General features: G+C 36.0%; 3 protein-coding genes across 6 annotated transcripts; 2 read left to right on the top strand and 1 right to left on the bottom strand.

The window, feature by feature from the left end:
- Positions 1 to 1106: 1106 nt before the first annotated feature.
- Positions 1107 to 5904, top strand: LOC307172099 (gamma-aminobutyric acid receptor-associated protein-like 1). Its single transcript, XM_079894158.1, has 5 exons — positions 1107 to 1319; positions 3135 to 3224; positions 3622 to 3700; positions 4557 to 4675; positions 5432 to 5904. Exons 2-5 carry the CDS (start codon positions 3135 to 3137, stop codon positions 5495 to 5497), a joined length of 354 nt encoding a protein of 117 aa, XP_079750284.1. The 5' UTR covers positions 1107 to 1319; the 3' UTR covers positions 5498 to 5904.
- A 323-nt stretch (positions 5905 to 6227) lies between these two features.
- LOC307172098 (C-type lectin domain family 2 member B) lies at positions 6228 to 12274 on the top strand. Of its 2 annotated transcripts, XM_079894156.1 has the most exons (7): positions 6228 to 6528; positions 6668 to 6769; positions 8734 to 8844; positions 10578 to 10694; positions 10814 to 10965; positions 11063 to 11163; positions 12136 to 12274. In XM_079894156.1, the coding sequence occupies exons 1-7, from the start codon at positions 6426 to 6428 to the stop codon at positions 12257 to 12259; spliced, it is 810 nt and encodes a 269-aa protein (XP_079750282.1). In that variant the 5' UTR covers positions 6228 to 6425; the 3' UTR covers positions 12260 to 12274. The 2 variants fall into 2 exon arrangements, with proteins under 2 accessions (XP_079750282.1, XP_079750283.1); XM_079894157.1 differs by lacking the exons at positions 6228 to 6528; positions 6668 to 6769 and adding an exon at positions 8510 to 8648.
- A 145-nt stretch (positions 12275 to 12419) lies between these two features.
- trpv6 (transient receptor potential cation channel, subfamily V, member 6) lies at positions 12420 to 21373 on the bottom strand. 3 transcript variants are annotated; one of them, XM_079894152.1, is made up of 18 exons: positions 21297 to 21373; positions 21082 to 21157; positions 19805 to 19965; positions 19295 to 19392; positions 19084 to 19206; positions 18841 to 18981; positions 16543 to 16641; positions 16273 to 16448; positions 16003 to 16149; positions 15744 to 15823; positions 15309 to 15444; positions 15134 to 15220; positions 14941 to 15017; positions 14269 to 14434; positions 14110 to 14176; positions 13275 to 13543; positions 13084 to 13190; positions 12420 to 12990 (listed from the first exon to the last, which is right to left on the bottom strand). In XM_079894152.1, the coding sequence occupies exons 2-18, from the start codon at positions 21136 to 21138 to the stop codon at positions 12744 to 12746; spliced, it is 2238 nt and encodes a 745-aa protein (XP_079750278.1). In that variant the 5' UTR covers positions 21139 to 21157; positions 21297 to 21373; the 3' UTR covers positions 12420 to 12743. The 3 variants fall into 3 exon arrangements, with proteins under 3 accessions (XP_079750278.1, XP_079750279.1, XP_079750280.1); XM_079894153.1 differs by having other exon boundaries at positions 21082 to 21153; positions 21297 to 21344; XM_079894154.1 differs by lacking the exons at positions 21082 to 21157; positions 21297 to 21373 and adding an exon at positions 20493 to 20569.
- Positions 21374 to 25355: the final 3982 nt, after the last annotated feature.

The following is a 25355-nucleotide window of genomic DNA, read 5'->3' on the forward strand; positions in this document are numbered from 1 at the left end:
TAAATTGTAATAATATATCACAATATTACATTTTTTTTTCTGTATTTTTGATCAAATAAATGCAGGCTTGATGAGCAGAAGAAACTTCTTTCAAAAACATTAAAAATAGTAATGTGTCCAAACTTTTGGCCTGTACTGTATATATATATATATATATATATATATATATATATATATATATATATATATATATATATATATATATATTTATTTTATTTTTTCCCATATACCTTAGCAGCCCCAAGATTTATTCTATACTGTACAATAGTGGTTCTCAACCAGTGGGCCTCAACAAACTTCTGAGGGGACCTCAAGATGACTTAAACAAAACAAACAAAAAAGATTAAAACTAGCATTAAAATAAGCTAAAACAACTATAAAAACAAGATATGTATTAGTAGTTTTTGTATAATGAATATGCTTTGGGTGGGGGTGGGGAATTTAAATGTTGTTGTTGTGGACAATGAAGGGCCCTTAAAGTCAAAAGGTTGAGATCGAGATCCACTGTTGTAGAACAATGCATTGCTCCTTCATGTATCACCCTGGATGTTATTTGTGTGCATCACTTTCTGGGTCAGTCTGTAATGGCTGTAGTGCCACTGCATAATGAAGCCAACCATTGGTCAGATACAAGTATTGTTGTATACAACTGTATACTGTTTATTGTTTAGTTGTGTTCTAGCCTACTTTAGTCACTTTGTTTTCTCCGCGTTTGATGGTTGTAGTTAACTTATTAATAGTAAAACTATTTATTTATTTATCTATCTGCTAAAAAGACAATTAGGAAGTTGATAACGAATGTCACTCTTAAAAAAAACATTGTCTCTGTCCTGGGTTGCTACCATAATCACATGCTGGTTTTGCCTAGAAAAGGACACGTCAGACACGTAACACAGAAACACGGTAGAGCCAGAGAATGTAGAGCTCTCTTCATTGGCCTAATTATGCTTTATTTTGATTGGTTCCGCTGACCTAGGGGTACACGTGAGCGACAGCTCACTTTGGCCAATAGAAGCACTGTCAACACATTTAAATCCCGCCTCCTCTTTCCTCTAAAAGGCTAGACGTTATGTCAGTCTATTTATATAATTCTCATTGGTTACTTTACAGAATGAGGCGGTACATTATTTGTTGTTGTTTTAGTGGGAGAAGTGGACCAGTCGACATCTTCAACATAGAAGGCGATTTATAATATAAAGTTATTGATTTTTGGAGAGCAACATAATTACTGCGCTGATAAGGGCATCTGAACTTTGTCTAAGCGGGGAAGACGGGCGTTACATTTGACTTCTTCCTGAATCTATCAGTAGCCGTCCAAGGTATGTTTTGTGTGTTCACCGCAATGATCAATCCACTCAGTTTAATGTGGATAAGGTTAGCGTAGTTTCATGGTGGAAACGGTCGTGGATTTGTGGTGGACCAAAGTTTCAGACACCAACCTCGCGGTAACCCGCATTAAGTTCACTTTGTTCCCAGAACAAGGATTGTGCGGAATAGCAGGTCATATCATATCATGTGAGCTCGCGGCCTTACGTCACCAGCAGTTGTTATGGGCGCAGTTATCTCACAGTATCATGCACTTTCTGACGGCAGAAGATTGTTATTGTTTATGAGTGTTAATAGTGAGTGTTTTAGGAGCGGCCAGTACTATGGACGACATGTTTTCGCATTGCAGCACTCCATGTGGCAACTCGTCTTTTTCGCAACACCATCAAATCACAACTTAACAAGCGTGTTGGCTTCTTATTATTACATAATACTACGGTAGTGAATTACTATCATATGCATATGCCATGGTATTTACACGAGTAAGCACATGAAATTACCATGGTGCAAGTCATGTAGTAAACATATTGTAATGTTTGTGAGAAATATAGTGCAAGGCTAACTGTAGTGCCCAGTGAAATGAAGCTATTTAGAGCACAGAAAAAAGACACCCACAGGTCAGAGTCATTTTTGGCATACATGATCATCTGCTACAGTATTGGATGCGTTTTCTGGTATTTTCTTTTGCACACTCAGCTATTCAGACGTCAGAGTAAATAGGAATGCAAAAATGTCAAATCCGAGTATTTAATTTCTGTTGTAATTGATGGGTGTGCAATGCATGTCTGTATTATGTGATGTTCCTCTCCATGGCACAAGTGGATGGTTGAGTGAATATAAACATAACAAACTATTCTCCCTAGTTCCACAGTAATAAAACATTCTGAAGCATTTTCCACAATCTTCAATGAAACGGCAGAACATTCCGTAAAGTTACGGACGATGAACTAATGCAGACAATGTGTAACTTTGACTTTTCTATGTTATAGTTCTTTATAGTTAGTTATCATTAAAATGTTTTATTTTTATTAAAGTCAACATGAAATGGAAGTTACAATAGTCTTTCCTTATTATTATGATGCATATCCATGTAAAACGGCTTCTCGAACAAGAAAAAAATGTAGGGCGGGACTTGATTTTGTCCGTTGGGAATTGATTGGATCGTTGGATGGTTGTGGTTTGCTTTTTCTGTGATGTCATGTGAGTGACAGGTTTGTCCCGCCCTCGCGCCAATGAACATGTCATCAGTGAAGAAAAGAGAAGTTTCTGCAATTGGGAGGAGAATTAATATTTTGATTAAAGATTATGATGGGAACAGAATTTAAAAAAAAAAATAATGTGCATGGATATACATTTTAATCATTAATAAATAGTGCAATATTTCATTAACAAGATTTGTCCTTTTTTATTTCATGGTGACTTTAAAAAATCTAGCTGTTGTATTGTGTTAGGATTGTAGAAAATGTACATATGGTTTGAATTTTAACATATGGCAGAAGTATATGTGAACAACATCTGGACTGAGGGCAGAGGAGAGGAAGAGCCCATGGTGGGGTGGCAGAAGAATGACCGGAGCATTTGAAGATAAACAATTTGTTACATCTAGTGTATATGATTGACTGATTCAGAGAATAAATATGCTTTATTAATGATCATATGCAGATCTGACAATGTGTTTATTTCTGCCCATGTTTGAATGACAATAACTAATCAGGCAGATGAATTATGCATCAAATGAGGAAGCGTGAAATGTTTTGTTAGTTATATTTTAATGTTGATGTTATTGTTCATGTGTGTTTGGCCCTCAGATGTCTAGCCAGTATCAGCGAAGTGTTCCACTGGAGATCAGGAGAGCGGAGGGGGAGAGAGTCCGTGCCAAACATCCGGATAAAATTCCAGTCAGTTTCATGGTTGAAAACCATAATAAAAAACAATACATTTCAGTTACATTATCAGGACGGTTCAAAGCTTTAAAGGGATACTTCACCCAAAAATGATCATTTACTCACCCTCATGTTGTTCCAAACTTGTATTTCTGTCTTCTGGTGCACAAAAGAAGTTGTTTTGAAGAATGTTGGTAACCAAACAGTTTTGGTGACCATGTACTTCCATTGTATGGACAAGAAAATACTGAGGCATTTCTTAAAATATCTTCTTTTATGTTTTACAGAAGAAAGTCATGCAGGTTTGGAATGACATGAGAGATGACAGAATTTTCAACTAATATTATATTGCTCTAAAAGGAAGGTTTTTGGAGAGTTGTATATTTATTTGTTTGTTTGTTTGTTTCCTTAGATAATTGTGGAGAGAGCTGCAAGGTCACGAGCTCCTGAACTTGACAAAAAGAAATACCTTGTTCCTTCAGACCTCACAGGTGACAGCTCTTATTTCATACATGCCCTCAACATTATACACTGCCCAACCACAAAAAAAAGTAGCCGTTTGGATTTAAATAGGCAAATGCTTAAGAGTCAACGATTGGATTATTATTGCAGTGATTATTATGTTTCTAGCAATGTTATACTGTATGTTTGGCAACTGTTCTTCTAACCCTAACCCGATTTTCATTTCTTAATCAACCATGTGAAAGACACATCATGGCCATATTTCAGGATGACAATGTCAAGACTCCTCAGGCTCAAATTGTGAAAGAATGGTTGGCAGTGAGCATGAATTTCATTTCATTTCACACATGAATTAACACCTCTGAGTCCAGAACTTAAAAAAATTGAAAGTCTTTGGGATGTGCTGGAGTAAACTTTATAGAGTGCTCGACTCTTGCATTGTCAATACAAGATCTTGACCAAACATTGATGCACCTCTTGATGGAAATAACATCACAACATTTATTTCCATCAAGAGGTGTCTTCCTACATGGTTGCTTAAGAAATGAAAAGCTACACATTCCATCACAACTGTTGCCAAACATGCTAGAAACATAATAATCACTGCAATAATGATCCAGTCATTGACTTTTAAGCATTTCCCTATTTAAATCCAGACTGTGTATTACATAATTTCTGTAAATTTACAGGGGAATTTAACTCATCTCATGATTGTCCATCAGCATTGTGTAATGATATGCCAGTAAATTAAGGCCTTTTCATTTTTTGAGACTCTTTCTGACCCTGAACTTCCCTATTCCAGTCTTTCTTCTGAGGAAGAAATGAAACCATTTACATACTGTTCAGTTTTGATTAGATTGACATTCTCTCCACTTTCTCTTCCAGTCGGCCAGCTCTGCTTCCTGATCAGACAGCGGGTGTCTATGAGGCCGGAAGAAGCGCTCTTCTTTTTCGTAAAAAACTCCCTCCCTCCATCCAGCTCCCCGCTGTCTGCAGTGTATGAGGTAACTCAAGCACCCCTCTTCACTAGTGCCGAGTTAGAAACTCAACTTTATTAGCAAAGGGTGTTCATTGCAGCAAGGATGAGTTTGAAGCTGGATCTTGTGCAGCAGTAAACTGTTAATAAACAATAAATCAGCAACACTCAGGAGATCAAGATAACACAACACCAAGCACAGACGAGAACAGACAACCGAGAACACAAACTGAGGGCTATAAATACACAGGGAAAACAAAAGGAACTAAATAAAATGCGTGTGACACTGCGGTTTTTTTAGGATCGGAATGATTTTTGAAGAAGTTTCTAATGCTCACCAAGGCTGCATTTATTTAATCAAAAATAAAGTCAAACAGTAATATGCTGAAATATTATTACAACAAAAAAAATCAACAATATGTTTTCTGTCTTAATATATTTAATATATTTTAAAATGTATAGATTTTTTACATTTTCAGCATCATTACTCCAGCCTTCAGTGTCTCATGATCCATAAGAAATAATTCTAATATGCTGACTTGCTGCTCAAGAAACAGTTCTTACTATTATCCATGTTGATTTAAAAAAAAAACTGTATGATCCATTTAATGTGTCACTGCTGAATAAAAGTATACATTTCTTTAAATATAAATCTTATTGACCCTAAACTTTTGAACTGTGGTCTATATGCACACACTTTTTACTATTACAATTTTAATCATAAACTAAAAGAATTTAAAAATATGATTTCTGATCTAAATTGACCAGCTCTGTCTGTTTTTAGGAACACCAGGAGGAAGACCTGTTCCTGTACATGACATACAGTAATGAGAGTGTTTACGGTGCTTGAGATGGAGGAAGAAAGAAGAGAGAGAAAGATGATACATTATTTTACCACTATTATCCCACATTCAATACATTGTACCTACAGGGGGCATTGTTCATAATGGGGACTAAAGGGTGCTGTTTGCATTTATCAGTATTTGGGGGGAAACTATATGTTTCTTTAAACAGATTCTTGGCAATAAAGTATTGGAACTTGAGAATTGAGAGACACTAAAGAGAAAGAGGGAAAATGGAAAGTCAAAACAGAGATAAACTTCAAACACAGTAGTAGAGTAAGCAAGTATTGACTTCTCTTTCTCTCCCAGGAGCGCATCATTTGTATGTAATGAAAATAGGTTTTTGTTCTTGTTTTTCTTTTTTTGTAAAGTATTATCAATAACTTTTGTGCATATAAAACAAATCTTTAAAATATTTTAGCCTCTTTCTTGTCTATGAGTCTGTGCATAATGTTTAAAGCATTTGTTTAGTGCAGATTTCATTCATTCTTGTCCATTATCCTATTCAGCAATTTTTAGACATATTTAACATTTAACACTTAAACTTAGAAGGTTTAAAGAGACTCGGGTTTGATATGTTTGAATTTCTTTTCCATTAGGATGAGACATGATTAGTGTATTGATTCAATCTGACAGTACGAAAAAGAGAGAAGTGAGGGATATCGTGGCAACTTGCCGGAGTGTAAAGCGGAACTTGCGGGAAAACAAATGATCATGTGTGATGTTCAGATTTATCCTGGTGTGAGAGAATTCTCATCAGGTCAGCATATTTAAAAGTGAAGCTTGTCTGTTACTACTGTGTCATTTGTCCTCAGAATAGTTGAGACAATAGGAGATTAAACCAGTAACTAAAGAGCTTGCACCTACTGGGACCTCTGACAAATTAGTCAGGAAAACGAAACTCAAGGGAATTGGCAGACAGAAAAAAAAAAAGCCATGGCGAGCAAGACAGAAGTAGAAGTGGAGTTGGAGGAGATTGCAACGGCTGAGGAGGGGAAGGAAAAAGAGGATGAGGAGAAGAAGCCAGAGGAGACAAAAGGTAAAAATGGTTATTCAAATATTTTTTTATATAAGCAGTAAACAAGTTGTTATTAGTCATTATACAAATCACGAAGCATTTTCTTCTCATATCTAACTGTTCTTCTATTAAACTGCATTGTCTCCAACTGACATCGCAGAGGAAGACGTAGATGAAGGGAATGTTTACTCCTCTCTCTCTAACCCATCTGAACATGTGTATGGCTTGCCCTCTTCAATCCGCTCTTTTACAGTCAAAAAAGGTAAAACTTTTTATTCAATCATCAAAACTAATTTTCCTATCACTGCACATTTTAGGCCAATTAATTGCTAATAAAGTGAATAAAAGCACTCATTTAATGATAACAATGCCAGGAGTTTGATTTCTTTAAAGTTTTGAGTACATGTTTAAATTATAAAATACAGAAGTATTCAAAACAATGCTGTATTATTTTAAATGAATATTCTTTTCGGGCATTCATGTGAATTATTCATTGTATGATATGTTACACAAGTTACAAAAATGCGTGATAGAGAGTCCAGCTGTCTATTTGGTCTAAAACAGGACAAGTGAAAAAAGGCCAAATAGAGGAACAAAAACAGATATTTTGAAGTCAAGGTAAAAGGGTATGCAGAAGATGTACATAAATAGTCTACACTGTAAAAAAAAAAAAAAAAAAAAAAAGGGAGGAAAAAAAAAAGCTTAAATTTACTGTAAAAAGTAGCTGCGGTTACCAAACCCAACTCATGTATTATGTAAATGTTGCATGCATCAAAGTGGCATTTAGGTGACAGTAGATTAGAACACAAAAATCTTAAAGGAAACATAAATCAGTTGTGAACTTCATAATGTCCCTTTTCCCAGTGGAGCACTAAAAGGAACATGATGGAAAATAATGAGATGGGAAGAAAATGTAGCTATATTTCATTAAATTTGCATTCTAGAGCAAAATACCATGAAACTATGCATTCGCTCACAAAACATTTTAGTTTTTTTTTTTTAGTTTTTTAGCGCAATTTTCCTACGGACAAAATTGCGATTGTTAACTCATGATTTCTGTTCTGTCTGTGCGCACCAATCTTGCACTTCTATCTCCTCCTCAACCAGACCACCTAGAGACTTCGGGTTTTCGGCATTATGTTAAGGAAGGTCTAATCTCGGGAACGCACAAAAAAAAAAAAAAAAAAAAAAAAAACAATAAAAAGATTTACTATCTCTTAGTGTTGTGATCCCATGACGTCAGAAAATTGCGCTAAAACACTCACTGAGTTTTTATTACTTGTTTTTGTTTTTGTGCGAGCAAATTGGGAGAACCAACTCAAAGATTTATTTCCTGTATCTGTGCAAAACTATTTGATGGACTTATTTTGGGGAATATTGAGAGTTGTAGTGGTAGTGCTTAGATTAGGGTAATACTAAAAAGTTTACTGGGCTACATAAATTGTCATGTTTATTGCCATTGCAGTTAACCAATACAGGTATTTAAAGCAGCATATTCTTAACCTTTAAAATTACTAACATTGTTTTTTACAGTTTAGCTTTATAGCCTACCTGTGCTAAAAATATTTGTGGGAACATTGTGAGTAGTGCTTCATTTAATACTAAACAGTTGCTTCATAGCAGCATCCGATTATACCCAACCCAAGTGGTTTCTCGTTAGAAACATCTGTTACCACCATGGCCCTGCAAGCCTGCATAAATTATAGATTGCTCTGTAATTTGATAGGAGTCTTTTGTATGACCATAGTTCACAATGTAAAACCCATATCTGGGACACAGCTGCATATCTTGCTCTCTGAAGGACAGCGGGTATCTTATTTTGTCCGGAGAGAGCTTCAAGGTCTCATAAGGGCACACGAGGACACAGAGCCGATATTGTGTTACGGAGCGTCGTCATCAGACTGTTGCTACAGTGACGGATGAACGTCTTCAAAGCCCCTGCGCGCGCGGTCGAACCCACCCGTAGTGTGTGTGTGTGTGTGTGTGTGTGTGTTTGTGATAGCCGAGCTGGGTTAAGTGCGCACTACAGTAGCAAACTCTGTCTAGACGCTGCGTTAGAAGAGACATGTACGTAAAACTGTGCAATTTCGGCAAGTACGCAGGCGGCAAGTCTGAGCCGAAAAAGCTGCCGCCGGATTCAGGTGATGAATGATGTTATTACACACCTCTTGACTTCTGTTATTTGACGGTTCATGTAACGACAGGATGTATTATGTTTTTCTCCAGATGCATCGTCTGATATTTACCGGAAGGTTCGTGTTTACCGCATCATTTCACTGGTTCTTTTTGTCATCTGCGTCCTGTTGCTGATTGTGCTCCTTGCACTGCTAATTAAGTGTAAGTATAACTGTCTTTACATGTAGGCCTAGAACTCGGAACCTATTAGGCTATTGTTTTAGTAACTTCTTTTATTGTCTTTGGGCTAGTTTGGTCAAAACTCTACATCGTTTTTTTGATATTGGAAACAAGCTTTGTGTCAACAATATCTAAACAAACAAAATATAAGCTAACTTCAGTTTTTATTATTAGTATTATTACTTTTATTAAAATATTTCAATAAATGGTCAATCGGTGGTCATTATGGTACTTGAAGAACCACTTATGGCCTTTGACCTTTCAGTATGTTATGCAACTGTATTTTGTGTGTGTGTGTGTGTGAATTCAAATTAAATTTGAATGAAAATTATTTAGCATTTTTTTCTAGGATCTAACCCTTAAAACACACTGTTTCCTGATAGGGGACAATGGCGCTAAATGCATGGATATAATTTTCTCCTTGCACAAAACTAACAGCTGTAGTACACTATAAACCTGTTAATAACTTTTATAGCAGAATAATACAGTATATAATACAATATAATGTATTGTATTGCAACATTATGAAAGGCCAAAAGAAATGAAAAACAGGAAAAGTCTTTTTTTTTTTTTTTTTTTTGGCCAGAGTAGTATCCAAAAAATTTTTATTAATTTGTGTTACTCCATGATTGAATTAAAACGACTTTATCATAATACACTTTGATACAAAAAACAAAAACAAAAACAAACAAACAGACATTTTCCTTAAAAGTGGTCTAGACCCGTTGTACCATAATCAAGAATGATTAAAGGGGTGGTTGATTATGATTTCACTTTTCTAACTTTAGTTAGTGTGTAATGTTGCTGTTTGAGCATAAACAACATCTGCAAAGTTACAATGCTCAAAGTTCAGAGCAAAGGGAGATATTTGCTTTTAAAGAAATTGCTTTTTAAGGACTACAACAATCGGCTGGTAGGGACTACAGAACATTCCTCCCGGGTTAGTGACATCACCAAACCTAGAATTTACATAAACCCCGCCCCCAGAACACGATTTATAGATTATCAAGACAGAATATGTTAATCAATGACTAGAAGATAACTACACATAAGCTACATAAATTCATCAACTAACCATTCAGAAATGTCCTGTTGCATTCTACATGTCGTCACTTCTTGAGTCTCTCCGTCATTGTCTGAATCCGGTTTGAACATCAAAGGCTAAAAGTTTTTGAAATTTTCAGTGTGAGTGCAAGCTCTTGAAGCTCCGCCCTCTGTGCCGGTAGCAGCAGCTCATTTGCATTTAAAGGAACAGACACAAAACGGTGTGTTTTTGCTCACCCTCAAAAAGTGACAACTTTAACAAGCTGTATAAAAATATCTGAGGTATTTTGAGCTAAAACTTCACATACACACTCTGGGGACATCACAGACTTATTTTACATCTTGTGAAAAGGGCATTATACCACCCCTTTAAGAATCATTTTTGAATGTTTTGAATGTTATGTCTTAGAACAATATAGGTGGGTTAAAATTATTCCGTAAAAAGAAAATAGCATTTACTTTCAGAAAAATGTGATCAATTCAAAATAAAAAAGTTACACACAATGACAAATATTGTAAAAACTTCTTGCACTAACTAATCAAGATTTCGATGTTACATTATGACTTTACAGTACAAAAAATAAGTCTAGTAACTATGGTATTTTGGTGGAAATGGTTATTTATTTAGAGGTCAGGTGTGCTGAAACATTGTTCCACTATGTTATAAACAGTGACTGGGACGCAGCCATGTCAGGTGGTAGAGGAGACGAACAGGTCTCCACCGGAACAGGAATGCAGCTTGAATAAATGCCAAGAGGTTTACCAACAACATCCTCTTGAAGAAACTCGTGAGTTTGTGAACAACAGACATACGGTTGTCTAAAAAAAAATTTTTTTTTTCATATGCAACTTATTTTTACATCACTTCAGAGTTTTCTTGTTTCCCCACTTAAATGTATGTGTGCAGGGCATCTGTGCAATGATTGTGGCAAGGGCTGGTTGAGGTTCGAGAATACTTGTTACTTCATGTCTCAAAACCGTCTGAACTGGCAGCTGAGCAGGGAGGAATGCCAGAGGAAGGGAGGAGATCTTGCCGTGATTACTAATCAACGTGTGCAGGTCAGTAATTCTGTAAATATGGTCAAATTAAAACTAACAGGAGTGAATCTCATTTAAATGTATTTTTATGCCTTTTGACAATATCTCATCTCTGCAGATGTATCTGAGCAGGAAAGGGAATTTGGACTACTGGATTGGGCTAAGTCAAGTGGGGACAAATGAATGGACATGGATTAACAACACTGTATTGACAGTGAGGTGGGAAAAAAAAATGTGACTGAAAACACATTGAAGGGCAATGTGAAAAAATGCTGCTTTGTTTTTTTTACTACCTGAGTCGGTTACCTTAAAGGATGTTTTTTTTTTGTTTTTGTTTTTTTTGCTGGCAAAACATTTCCAATAATTTTTCAACCCCAAAAAAAGAACAAAAAAATTCTATCCATTTGGTCTCCTTCTGAATTGCTTTTCCCTACACACTGGAAGTGCCCTGCAATTAATGGTTACATACAATGGTTAATGGTTAATGGTTACATACAAAAATTAGCATGCAGTGTCAACCCTTGGCCTGGAGGGGGTGATGATTTTTGAAAAGGTGGAAAAAAATGTTCAGAACACTTTACAATAAGGTTTCTTTAAGGTTTCAAGTTTCAACATTAATTAACTTCATTAGTAAACACGAACTAACAATGATCAATACTGAAACAGCATCTATTTATATTAGTTAATTCAGCATTTACTATTACATTTGTAAGTATATACACATTGTATCTGTTAACATTAATGCACAGTGAACTAACATGAATGTTTTTATTAACTAACATTAACAAAGGTTAATAAATGCTGTAAAAATATTTGTTAATTGTTATTTCATGTTAGTTAATGGATTAACTAATGTTAACAAATAAGACCTTATTGTAACCAAAATGTTTGTTTATTTCCAACATTAAGTTTTCTAAGTGGACAGTAATAATATGGAAAAATTGAATTCAGGGATGTATTGCCTTTTTTTTTTTTTTTTTTTTTTTGTTTGTTTGTTTGTTGCAGCAGAAAAATATAAATTAAAAATAGGAAATAAACTCGAGGAGGCACTTTTTACACCTTGTCCTTCAAGCCACCATGAATAATTCATCATATGGTTACAAAAACATAAAATGATTGTAAAATGAATGTATTTGTTTAAATGTGATTTAGTAGCTAATGACTGACTATTATGCTTCCGTATGCACACAGATATTGGGAAAATGATTCCTCTCCTGGAAATTGTGCCATTCTGGCTGCAAATAACCCACCTGAACGGAGCTGGCGCCGTTCTCAGTGCAAGTTATATTTACAGTACATCTGTCAGAAGATCTAGATGTCAGAAGATCAACTACACCAATCAAAACCAACTATACATCTGGATATCATAACTCAACGCTTAATCTAATTATCTTTTCTCTAAAGATCAGAAATAGGGACATTTGGTCCATAAGCATGCCATGAAGCATTATAGATGCAGAAAATACATTTTTAGAAACTTTTTAGAATAGTTTTATTTGTATTACAACTGCACCCATTTCTAACTGTACTGATCATTTACACAAAGCTTGTTTATTTGCACTAAATATGGCTAATATTCACATGATAATGTACTGAACTGCGCATACATTCTTTTTGAAATGTCTCTTTTTGTATTTCTTAATTAAACTTCCACCTTTATATGTAACAATATTGATGTTGCACACCTATATGTTTGCATATTATTAAACAATAAAATAATACAGAATAATGTAACAGGAACCCTTTAAATATTAGCAATGTCATTTCACCTAAACATTTCTACTTGATCTTGGGCCATTTTAGATGTACTTGAAATCCGGGCAATCCACATTTTCTTCCTTTTCACATTCTATACTCTGGCGAATGAGTTGCCAGCATTTATTTGGCCTCCTTTTGGTTCTAGCCTGGTTGCTCTCAGGCATTGGATCATTTCCACTGTTGCTCTTGCCTGTTTCCTCCTTCTCCTTGGCTGATTCTCCATCCTTAGAGAATGCGTTAGCGTAGCGTCTCATCTTTTGCACCAATAGATCATTGCGATCCTCCACTCTGGAATCAAGAGATATTATGAAAGAATAAGACAAAAAAATTGAGCGTTTCGTGATGCTTTTGTATTGAATTTGTGATTCCGGGTGTCCTTACCGGAGGTACCAGCATTCTCCAAGGCCAAACGTCAGGCCACAGACACCCAGTCTAGGCCACAAACGCAGTGATAGCCTCCGTTCCAGCATCAGAGTAGTGGCCACCACCTGTGAACAGAGAAACCCATTTTCACCCAACATGCTTCCAGAACAATAAATGTGCGACTGAACTAGTCTAGCTACAATACCGACCTGTGTCCTCCAGAGTTCGTCACGTTCCTGGGTGACCCTCCACTGCGTGTCGCTCATCATGGCGATCAGGAGGTTGAACAGGAGGATGTAAGAGACCACGCTGAAGCAGATGTGAACAGAGTGCACAACTGGATGTGTGTAGAGAGTGTGGTCCACTGGCAAGTCTATCAGACCGATGCTCAGCTCAAACTGACTGAAGACGGTGATGGGGAACGAGCGGTATGGCGGTAAAGCTAAAGATTCTTGAGTCATGTAGAAGACCCACAAGCCTGAGGAAGGAGACAAGGGAGTCATTATTTACATTACAAACTCACAATAGTGCTGGGTAGTAACTGATTATTTGTAATTTGTATTACATAATCAGATTGCAAAAATTAAGTACTTGTAATTAGATTAAAGACCTTAGTCAGGATAGTCGCCATATTCAATGCGGATGAAAACGAGGCTGTGAAGGATAAAGGTCCTAGATCACTAGATCACACGCCGTACTTCTCTCCCTCACAGCCACATATTCATTCCAGTCAAAAATTAAATATGGCGCTACCCTGACTAAGGTCTATTATGTTTTTAATAGGTTTATCAACTTGTAGTTCCTTCACAAACCCCAGGAAACCCTTATGTAATATAATGTTTAATGTTGTTGATGATAAAAAATGGCATATTTTCTTTCTCTCTGTATTTTTATATCAAATTGGTACAAGTTTATCCTATTCCAAAGTAATCTAAAAGTAGTCCGATTGTATTGTATCGTCATGTAGTAACAGACTAGAATTTGGAAGCAATTTACCCAGCACTGCGCATTAATATATGGTGATGCAACTGTATTTGAACTAACCGGTTGAGGATCCAATGAGGAAGATGAGAGACAACCACATGAACTTTGTCAAATCTCCAAATATTGTCTGCAAAACAACATCCACACAAATACATTATTAAGCTATGCTGGGTCTACAAACCGACAACATTGAGAGGCTGCCTCAGCAAAATGCTCCACCTTCTGAATCACAATGACATAGGGTCCCAGCATCTCAAAACCTCGGGCGAAGTACATAACATTGGACCAGCCGAGAACCAGAGCCCAAGCCATCGGCACAAGCTCTCCTGCCATTCCAGTGGTGCGCATCACACACAAAATCACAACCAGACACGCGTAGCTTATCCTGCCGCAGAAATGCAAGGAAATTCAGTATAAGTGAATGGATGTGAGTCAAACTGATTTCATTCAACAAAAATGCAGGGGTTTTCAAATATTTTGATGCCAAACCCTCCAATATGATTATCCCCTAGCTATGGACCAAGTTCAATACAGCAATCACACATTAAATTGATCAAATGTGACAATAAAGACTTTTACATTGTCACAAAAAAAATTATATTCCAAATCAATTCTGTTCTTTTGAAAGATTCCTGAAAAACTGTTTTCAACATTGATGATAATAAGAAATGTTACTTGAGCACCAAATCAGCATATTAGAATGATTTCTGAAGGATCATGTGACATTGAAGACTGGAGTAATGATGCTGAAAATTCAGCTTTGCCATTTAAATTATGTAAAAAAAACAAACAAATGTATGTATATTTACAGTATTTTGTGATACATTTTGGGTTCTTGGACCCCATTTGAAAACCCCTGTGATAATAGACTTTACAACAAGATAAACTCACAAAGTGACATGGAAGGGGCCTCCAAGTGCAGACTGGCCGAAGTAGCGTTTAGCCCCCACTTTCAAAATACTGGGAATCTGAAAATGATTCAACGTAAGGTATGAGTGTTTTGCCATAATACCAATAATACTTTACATTTCATAGCATAATGTTTTTAAAGTCAGACTGAGTTGTGTGGGGAAATTTTGCTGACCTCTATCAGCAGAATAATGATGGCTCCTATGAGACTGATAATTTCTCCAATTAAACGCAGGTGATCTTTATAGGACTGATAGCTCTCCTAAACACACACACAGAAATTAGGTACTTGCAAACATATATAAAAGTGCTTTGACATACAGAAATATCAAAATAATAATGTTTCACACCGTGAAGCTTTTTTGTATTTTTATGGTGTTGTCGTTATCTGCTTTGGTGTAATTCTCAGGAATGTCCTTCAGGGGGCGGTTTATACAACACAAAGTGAATATGCTAATGTACAGCAGGTACACCAGCATTAATAACCTGTAAACAGATTAATAGTGCAACATCATTAGTTTGACTGAAATTATAAACATCGTTTCATATATTGTGTAAGGCTTCATAGCACACTACTGCTATCAAAGTGAAATCTTTTCTGATAAAATCAGAAAAATGCTGAAAGTGTGGAAAAGCTTGTAGCCGTTTTGACAGTCAACAGAAAAGAAAAAAAAATTCAGGTACGACAATGACAAAATAAAAATGTTCCTTTAAACCTCCACATGTCACATTACACTACATTATGGACATGATTATATCATAATTATATTTTCATGATATGGCACCTGAAGTAATGTTTCCCATACAGATTCCACTTCAGCCTTACGAGCTGTCGCACTGGAGTCGACTCAAGAATCCTTCTGGCCTGAGACAGAGACGATGCACAAAGCACTTAGTTAAGAGATGAACTAACAACACCCCAGCTAAAGCACTCTGGCTTAGTCAGTTATTTATTATCATTAATGTTTAAGCTGAGTTTTTCCTGTTCTTCTTTGTCAAGGCCTGTTTGATATGCTGTAATGTGTCCTGCACACATTTACACACCTCTCTTTTCGGACTGCTGACAATAACCTCAAGCACTGAGAGGTCATCCACCCTGGAGTCAATCTCAGTAAGGTCATAAAGGTTGGAGGTCAGTGGTCCCAAACTCCACTGAATAATGCGTCTGCGGTTAACCAAGTGCTGGAAGGCCTGTGCAGCATCACAAAAACATTAGCCCATGCTCTTTAAAAGCTGAAAAATGTTACTTTGCAATCCTGTGGCAGAAAAGATGCATGTTTTTGGAAGAGACGCATGAAAAGATCTCTTTCTCACCACAAGGTTGCCCTCCTTGGCAGCGAGTTTGAATGGTGTGAGGCCTCTGAAGTTGGGAATCTTGTCTAGAGGGATTGAGGGGTCCAGTTCTGCATCTTGTGACATCAGAATGTCAAAAATATGACATGCAGTTGTTTTATTGGGCTGCAAAACCAACAGATGCAGGATGGTATTACCTGTTCATGAGAGAAAGAAAGTTACAAACACATATGCAGATATACAAATTGGGAGTAAAATATTTAACTAGGCCAGTGAGTTATTTTCTCTTACCAAGGGAATCCTGGGCCCGAATATTAGCCCCAGCTTTTATCAACATGGACATGATTTCTTCATTACCCACACAGCTTGCAAATGCCAGGATGTGTTCACCTACATTTAAACAATTTATTTATTAATGTTTCTATGTAACTATGTTTGTAATAGTCATCTCTTTTGATGCTCATCTACATTTAAACTTAACATATTTTTAATTAAAAGGATAGTTCATCCAAAAATAAAAATGTACTCATGTACTCACCCTTATGCCATTCTCGATGTATGACTTTCTTTCTTCAGATGAAAACAAACTAATGCAAGTGAATGGGTGTTGATAGGTTGATGCTTGAAAAACCACACACAACGATCCCAGTGGATGAATCAATGTCTTCTGAAGTTTCATAATTAAGTGAAACGATAGGTGTGTGTCAGAAAAGTACTAATATTTTAAAATCTTTTAACTACAGTGAGGAAAATAAGTATTTGAACACCCTGCTATTTTGCAAGTTCTCCCACTTGGAAATCATGGAGGGGTCTGAAATTGTCATCGTAGGTGCATGTCCACTGTGAGAGACATAATCTAAAAAAAAAAAATCCAAAAATCACAATATATGATTTTTTAACTATTTATTTGTATGATACAGCTGCAAATAAGTATTTGAACACCTGTCTATCTGCTAGAATTCTGACCCTCAAAGACCTGTTAGTCTGCCTTTAAAATGTCCACCTCCACTCCATTTATTATCCTAAATTAGATGCACCTGTTTGAGGTCGTTAGCTGCATAACGACACCTGTCCACCCCATACAATCAGTAAGAATCCAACTACTAACATGGCCAAGACCAAAGAGCTGTCCAAAGACACTAGAGACAAAATTGTACACCTCCACAAGGCTGGAAAGGGCTACGGGGAAATTGCCAAGCAGCTTGGTGAAAAAAGGTCCACTGTTGGAGCAATCATTAGAAAATGGAAGAAGCTAAACATGACCGTCAATCTCCCTCGGACTGGGGCTCCATGCAAGATCTCACCTCGTGGGGTCTCAATGATCCTAAGAAAGGTGAGAAATCAGCCCAGAACTACACGGGAGGAGCTGGTCAATGACCTGAAAAGAGCTGGGACCACCGTTTCCAAGGTTACTGTTGGTAATACACTAAGACGTCATGGTTTGAAATCATGCATGGCACGGAAGGTTCCCCTGCTTAAACCAGCACATGTCAAGGCCCGTCTTAAGTTTGCCAATGACCATTTGGATGATCCAGAGGAGTCATGGGAGAAAGTCATGTGGTCAGATGAGACCAAAATAGAACTTTTTGGTCATAATTCCACTAAACGTGTTTGGAGGAAGAAGAATGATGAGTACCATCCCAAGAACACCATCCCTACTGTGAAGCATGGGGGTGGTAGCATCATGCTTTGGGGGTGTTTTTCTGCACATGGGACAGGGCGACTGCACTGTATTAAGGAGACCATGTATTACTCAAACTCCGTGTTTCTCAGCGACAGCCCAGAAACCTGACTGATCTAGAGAAGATCTGTGTGGAGGAGTGGGCCAACATCCCTCCTGCAGTGTGTGCAAACCTGGTGAAAAACTACAGGAAACGTTTGACCTCTGTAATTGCAAACAAAGGCTACTGTACCAAATATTAACATTGATTTTCTCAGGTGTTCAAATACTTATTTGCAGCTGTATCATACAAATAAATTGTTAAAAAATCATACATTGTGATTTCTGGATTTTTTTTTTTTTTTAGATTATGTCTCTCACAGTAGACATGCACCTACGATGACAATTTCAGACCCCTCCATGATTTCTAAGTGGGAGAACTTGCAAAATAGCAGGGTGTTCAATACTTATTTTCCTCACTGTATAAACCAACGCTTCCGGCGAACTGTCCTAGGCGCTCACAAGTTCAGCTTGGCATAAATATAAGTGTGTTAAATTCACGCGGAAGAACAGAGGATGCCACTTCTCGCGTGAGCTTCGCAACACACTTACATCATGAAGTCTCGTATGACAGTAGCCTGGAGGCAATGATTTATAGTATTTTTCTTACACACATCTATACATCTATCACATCAACATTCACCTACTGGGATTAACTGTGTATTGCTGTGTGTGGTTTTTCAAGCATTAAAGGAGTGGCAATTTTTCTCAAAAATGTCATTAGTGTTTATCTGAAGAAAGAAAGTCATATACATAAGAGATGGCATGAGGGTGAGTAAATGATGAGAGAGTTTTAATTTTTGGATGAAGCATCCCTTTAATCAAATAATTCCTAAAAACGATTAATAGAACAGAAACATCCATCTCACCAAAGTACAGAAGTCCTCCTCTTCTTTTGCGGAAGTACATGCCCGTGACCCTGGGTGTTGCCACATCACCCCCTCTTGTTATCAACTCCTGGACTATGTTAACATTCTGGTTAACTGCAGCAATGTGAAGGGCTGTTAAACCTGTCAATCACAGCTTACATCCATGAGATCTTCTAGCACAAATAGTTATAAAATTGTGTTTTTTAATGTTTGAGGAACATTTAGATTTTTTAAAACAACGACCTTGGTAGAGTTCAGAGGTCATAGGCTCGTTGATGAGCTCAGGTGCTCCATCCATTAATGCCACAGCCGCTTCAAAATTATCATTCATCACAGCAACATGCAGAGCTGTCTCTCCAAGCTCACCTGGAACGCACACACACAGTGACAGATGTGTTTGTCATTCAATGTGCCAGTTATGCAATGGCAAATAATGGCAAAAACTGTGGTTTACCTCTCTCAAAGATATTTGTAGATGAACAGTCAAGCAGTTTCCTTATGCAGGCTGCATTATTCTCCTTAGTGGCGGAAAACAGGGGGATGTCATTTACTCTGCAGAACAGAAAGAGAAATGACTACAGCTGTAGGTGGGAGCTGAAATCAGGACATCTTTTCCCTTTATTAGTGATATTCTAAAGTTAATATTCTTATTAGTGATATTCTAAAGTTAATATTCTTTTATAACATTATTTTCCTTCATTAATTTACTACACAAATTTCTGTAATTAATCCAGACTCCATTAGTAAATAATTAAATTAAAAAAAAGATATTTAAGATTAAACTTAAATCTCCTTTTGATTAACACTGTTAAATTATTACAGACATTACAGAATCAAAATCTAAATCCTAAACTTATCAGAATTTCAGCATTATTCTTTTACTGCCTTGCCATCACTAGCATTTCCTTCTTGAAATGCAAATGTAGTGCCTAATTTATTATATTGATAATAGTTAGTTATTCACTTTTTGTTCTGCATGAGGAAGGTCTCATCCAACATTTCATTCCATCCTTTTCTATGCTGAAGGCGGAACTTCAGTTGGTTCCACCAGTGATTTATCTCTCCTGCAGCAGTTCTGGAGATGGCTGGTGACATGATTTCTGGAGGAGTGTCAGACCAAAAAGACTGACAGAAAAAAAAAAATCCACATTACCAAAAAAGTAAACCACAGAAAAAGATTATTTTCAAAAATGCATTAGGAATTTCTGCATATTTAAATGAACATTCAGGTGAAGCGGTTTCCCTCCTCATCGGGTCATTCAACAGTACTTATAATCAGTATACTTTAAATGTAACGATTCTTTTAAAAATTATTATTACGCAAACTTTAATGAACTGTTTTTGTACAATGTAATCAAACACTTAAATTCCTCTTATCGGTGTGACCTAATGTGTGTGTGTGCATGTATATGTATATATATATATATATATTACTATATTAAATAATAATTACTAGTACTACAACTATTAATAATAATATTTTTGAATAGAACCAAATTAACAAAGCACATTTTTACATTAACATTATTTTACAATTCGTCTGCCAAATTTAATAAAAAATGCAGAAAAAGACTATCCACTTTCATAACATTACAATCAGTTATTTGTGCACTTGCTACAAGATGCCTGCATTCAAAGCAATATTCACCTACCTTACGAAATCCTAAATACGTTATTCCAATGTTATTTTTAGTAATTGGTGTATAGCATGTTTGCTTGAATGTCAGTGGACAATAGAAAATAAGCAGTCTGACATCAGTATTTATACTTTTAGCTGAGCCAAGAAAGGAGGGAGGAGGACGTCACTCACACAGGTGGACAATAGAAGAGGACTCTGAGGTTTAGGAGCCCAATGAGTTCCAAACCTGTATGTCCTTATTTCTTCTGCTGAACACAAAGTAAGATATTTTGAAGAATGTTGGTAACCAGTTGATGGACCCCATTGACTTGGGTTTTTTTCCCCATACAACGATAGACAATAGGGTCCATCAACGTTTTCATTACAAAATAAGATTCAAAATATATTTTTTGGTGTTCAGCAGAAGAATGAAATTCATACAGGTTTGGAACAACTTGAGGGTGAGTAAATGATGACAGGCTTTTCATTTTTGGGTGAAGATCCTTTTAAATACTAGCTTTAAACAAATATTCAAGATTACTTTCTTAGGATTTATTTATTTAACTTAAGTAGTCTTCTTGATTGGGTTTAAAGAAAAACTTAAAGGGGCTTTCACTATGTACCTCTATGGAGTTTCGAGATTGGTCCGTGGTCCATATTTTCCGGTCTTCACCCATCATTTTTAACTGAGTAAGCTACCTGAAACAAAACCATATCAGTCAACACTTTTAAAAACACAGTGTCAGATAAACGCACTGCAAACCTGTTCCAAACCAGCTGAGGAATACCAGGATGTTCCAGATGATTCAAAACAACCGTCAGTGGCCGGAACATTCACCTTAATGGAAACGCGGTAGGTTTTGATATCCCAACGTCCGATCACTGTGCGATCAATGAGTGCTTGTTCTCCTCCACTGAACACTGGATCATTCAGGCCTAAATCCACATAAAACCAAAGAGTCTTCCTTGTTGTTGGCCAGTGACAGACTAGGCTACAAGACTTCTTATCTCAGTAATGTGGTGAAGGACTGGTCAGACAGATACCACCCCACCAGATCAAGGTATAAACTGGTTTTCGTAATTGTTTTCACGTCTTTCAACGTAACAGGACAGACCACATGTTTTGGCGCACTAACAGGTCGCCTAATGATGCTTTGCACGTAGGCTTTCGTTCCAAAGCAGACGTTTTCATGTGGTAACTACCAAAAAAGTCCGTCAAGCTGTCAGAACGAGCGAAACACGGTGTACTGTACTGTTTTAACCATCGAGTAAGCCTAGTTACATAAATATTTCGTTTCACCGGTAACATTTATGACCAAAAATTACTTTCGAGTTAATCTAAAAATATTTCCTGCTGCATTTTGCAAAGATTTTTCCACATAAAATCTTTATTTTATTTTATTTTATTTTATTAAATAAATGGTCTTGAGTTCAGGTGAACATTTTTACATGATGTAAAATAGTCACGTGACCAGTTTAATTCCAGTTTGTCCCTCTCAATGTTCCAGCAATAGATTACCAATGTTTGTAGTTTACTACTGGTTACAATTGTGTCCATAAAGCACACTTTTACTAACCAATGTTATGTAGTTTCCTACTGGTTACAATTGTGTCCATAAAGCACACTTTTACTAACATTTTTTAAACGTTTTTAGCATGTAGATAAAATTTGGGATTAAGCGGACATTATAGGCAAAAACAACATCAGAGAGTGGATGTGTAATAAAGGGTCATTTAAGGCATAATACATAGTGGTCAAACACTAGAGACGTAAAAAAACAAGGCCTAATTGTATGTTTACATCACAAAGAAGAAATAAGTGTTTTGGTTAACCAAGAGAACAGTGTCAGTAGGGACATAAATGAAACCTGATCTATTTTGTATATCAACTTTGAATGTATACATTTGCAAAGGGTTTTACATTTGGCTAAATGCTATCAATTAACGTAAATAATATGTTTCAGGTGAGTTTTGATAGTGTAAAAGACAATTGTTTGATGGTCAGGTACATGAGTCATAATGGTTGGTCAATAGTGTTTTAAATGGCTTGTGTAAAGGGCTCAAAAACGCATTATGGGATACTATCTATAGAATGTTAGTTGGACCGCATGTTGTGAAGTAATGGATGTTATTTTTTTCTTCCTCCAGTTAACTTAGTCATGTGTTGTTTTGCATTAAAAAAGCACATATTTGCTGGATGTTATTTTGGAGGTTCAGAACGGCCTGATAACCAAGGCATGTGTTTTACCTTGACTGCTTTTGGGAGTTACAACTGTTGTTTTTTTATGTTAAGATGTTGTAAGATTTCTGTGTGCAAATTATTGTGATTTCATCCTGCCTACCACAAATGTTTGCAAACAACTTATTTTGTTGCATTGATTTAATGAACAGTTTCAGTTAAGTTCAATAAGGTCAAAGTGTAGCATGTATCTAGAGTTTTGGTTATTTTTGCACTTAAAGGAGAAGTTCACTTTTAAAATTAAAATTCTGTCATCATATACTCACCCTCATGTTGTTTCAAAGCTGTATGAATTTCTTTCTTATGTTGAACAGAAAGGAAGATATTTAGAAGAATATCAGTAACCAGATAGTTTTTGGGTCCCAATGACTTCCATAGTAGGAAAAAAATATACTATGGAAGTCATTGGGACCCAAAAACTGTCTGGTTACTGATATTCTTCTAAATATCTTCCTTTCTGTTCAACATAAGAAAGAAATTCATACAGCTTTGAAACAACATGAGGGTGAGTATATGATGACAGAATTTTCATTTTAAAAGTGAATTTCTCCTTTAAGTCTTTGCAGGATGCTTTTCACAAACCTATATGCTACAGTATGTGCGACATTTCAAATAATCATCAATAATTTACAGTGTAGGACTTGTTTAGCAACAAAAACAAGTGGGTGCATGCTTTTGTTTTGCAACATATAGAGATGGTTGACGCATAATACAGTATGTACTATAATAAGGACTTTAAAAAAAACCCAGCATGTCTTTTTTTTCTCCTCTAAGTTTTCAGTTGTGCTGCTTAATATTTTTGTGGAAATGTGATGCTTTTTTTCAGAATTCTTTGATGAATAGAAAGTTTCAAAGAGACGTATTTATTTGAATTATTTTTGTAATAATGTTACATTTTTTACTGTCACTTTTAATCAGTTTAATATGGAAGCATATTTCCGCCACGGAATACAAAAATACAAAAGGTAATAGAGACTCAATTCTGAGAAATAAAGTCACAATAGCGAGAAATTGCAAGAACAAAAAGTCTGAATTGTGAGATTAAAGAGTCGCAATTGCCTTTTTTTTAAACTTTATATTAAGTAGCAGAAACAAGCTTCCATAGTTTAATGCATCCTTGCTGAATAAGTTTTAATTTCTTTAAAAAAAAAAAAAAAAACCTGCATGTCTAGCCTACTTTCAGTTAAAGTAGTTAACTTGTGTATGTGTGAATTTTGTGTCCATTACCCCTATCAGATCATACTCTGATCTCATTCTTAGTATCTCATCCACCTCCAGGTAAAGCTGACGCACACTGATCGGTGTCTGATAGCTGTCATATTGCTGACTCTGTGCTGTTTATGGGAAACAAGAGGGACATTTCAGCAGCGTTATGAGAACAGACTTTTTTGAGCTTGAAGATAATACAAACAAATTCAGTAGTCATCTTTAAACAAAATCATATATATTTTACAAAATTGGACAGTAGTGGAACAGTGGTGAACAACTGTACAATCAAACAGATTCAAATATACATGATCATACACTCCCTTTTTACAGATTTCTTTACAGATGAATCCATTCACACGCACAAACACAATTTGATTTACTCTCTCTCTCTCTCTCTCTCTCTCTCTCTCTCTCTCTCTCTCTCTCTCTCTCTCTCTCTCTCTCTCTCTCACACACACACACACACACACACACACACACACACACGGAGCACATATCTCGCTTTCACTTCAGCCAGTAATTGTAGATCACATTTACTGCAACACCTACTTCACAATGCTCATATATATTACAGTGTCTCTTAATGCTACATCATTTGTTGGGTGTAGAAAAACACACCTGCTAGTGGACAGGACTAGGATGGGTGAAGGGAATGGGCTCACAGTAGCACAGATGTGCCTTTGTATGTGAAATGATTATCACAGGTAGGAAGATAGAACGTCACAGGTCTTAGTCATAGATAAGCAGTGAACTACTGTGGCCTTGTGTATGCTTTATATTCGCAAAATGCAAAAACTTGACTGTTTGTTTTTGAATAACTTACTGTAAATACTGTATGATATTATACAGCCATACATTTAGCATACAGTGCAACTTTTTTTTTCTAAATGTTTTATTTTTGTATATTTTTGTTTTCCAGTAAAAATAACATCCATAACACAACATGGATTGACTCAAAACAAAAGTGCATTTTTTTTCAGTATATAATGAGAAAATATTGTTTCTATATTGTATCTATTCAGTTTTTTAAATAGATAAAGAAATTAATACTTGTTCAGCAAAGACACCTTAAATTGATCAAACCAGTATAGATATTTATAATGTTTCAAAAGATTTCTATTTCAAATAAATGCTGCTCTTTTGATTCATCAAAGAATCCTCAAAAATGTGTCACGGTTTCCTCAAAAATAGTAAGCAGCACAACTGTTTTCAACACTGATAATAATAATAAATTCTTGAGCAGCGAATCAGCATACTAGAATGATTTCTGAAGGATCATGTGACACTGAAGACTGTATCACAGGAATAAAATACATTTTAAAATAGTTATTTTATATTTTAATAATATTTCACATTATTAATTTTTGTAATGCATTTTTTGATAAATGCAGTCCTTGTGAGCATAATGTTTCAAAAACATTAAAAGATCTTACAGAACCCAAACTTTTG

The sequence above is a fragment of the Squalius cephalus genome (genome assembly GCF_949319135.1).
Source record: "Squalius cephalus genome assembly, chromosome: 15".
NCBI classification, from domain to species: Eukaryota; Metazoa; Chordata; class Actinopteri; order Cypriniformes; family Leuciscidae; genus Squalius; species Squalius cephalus.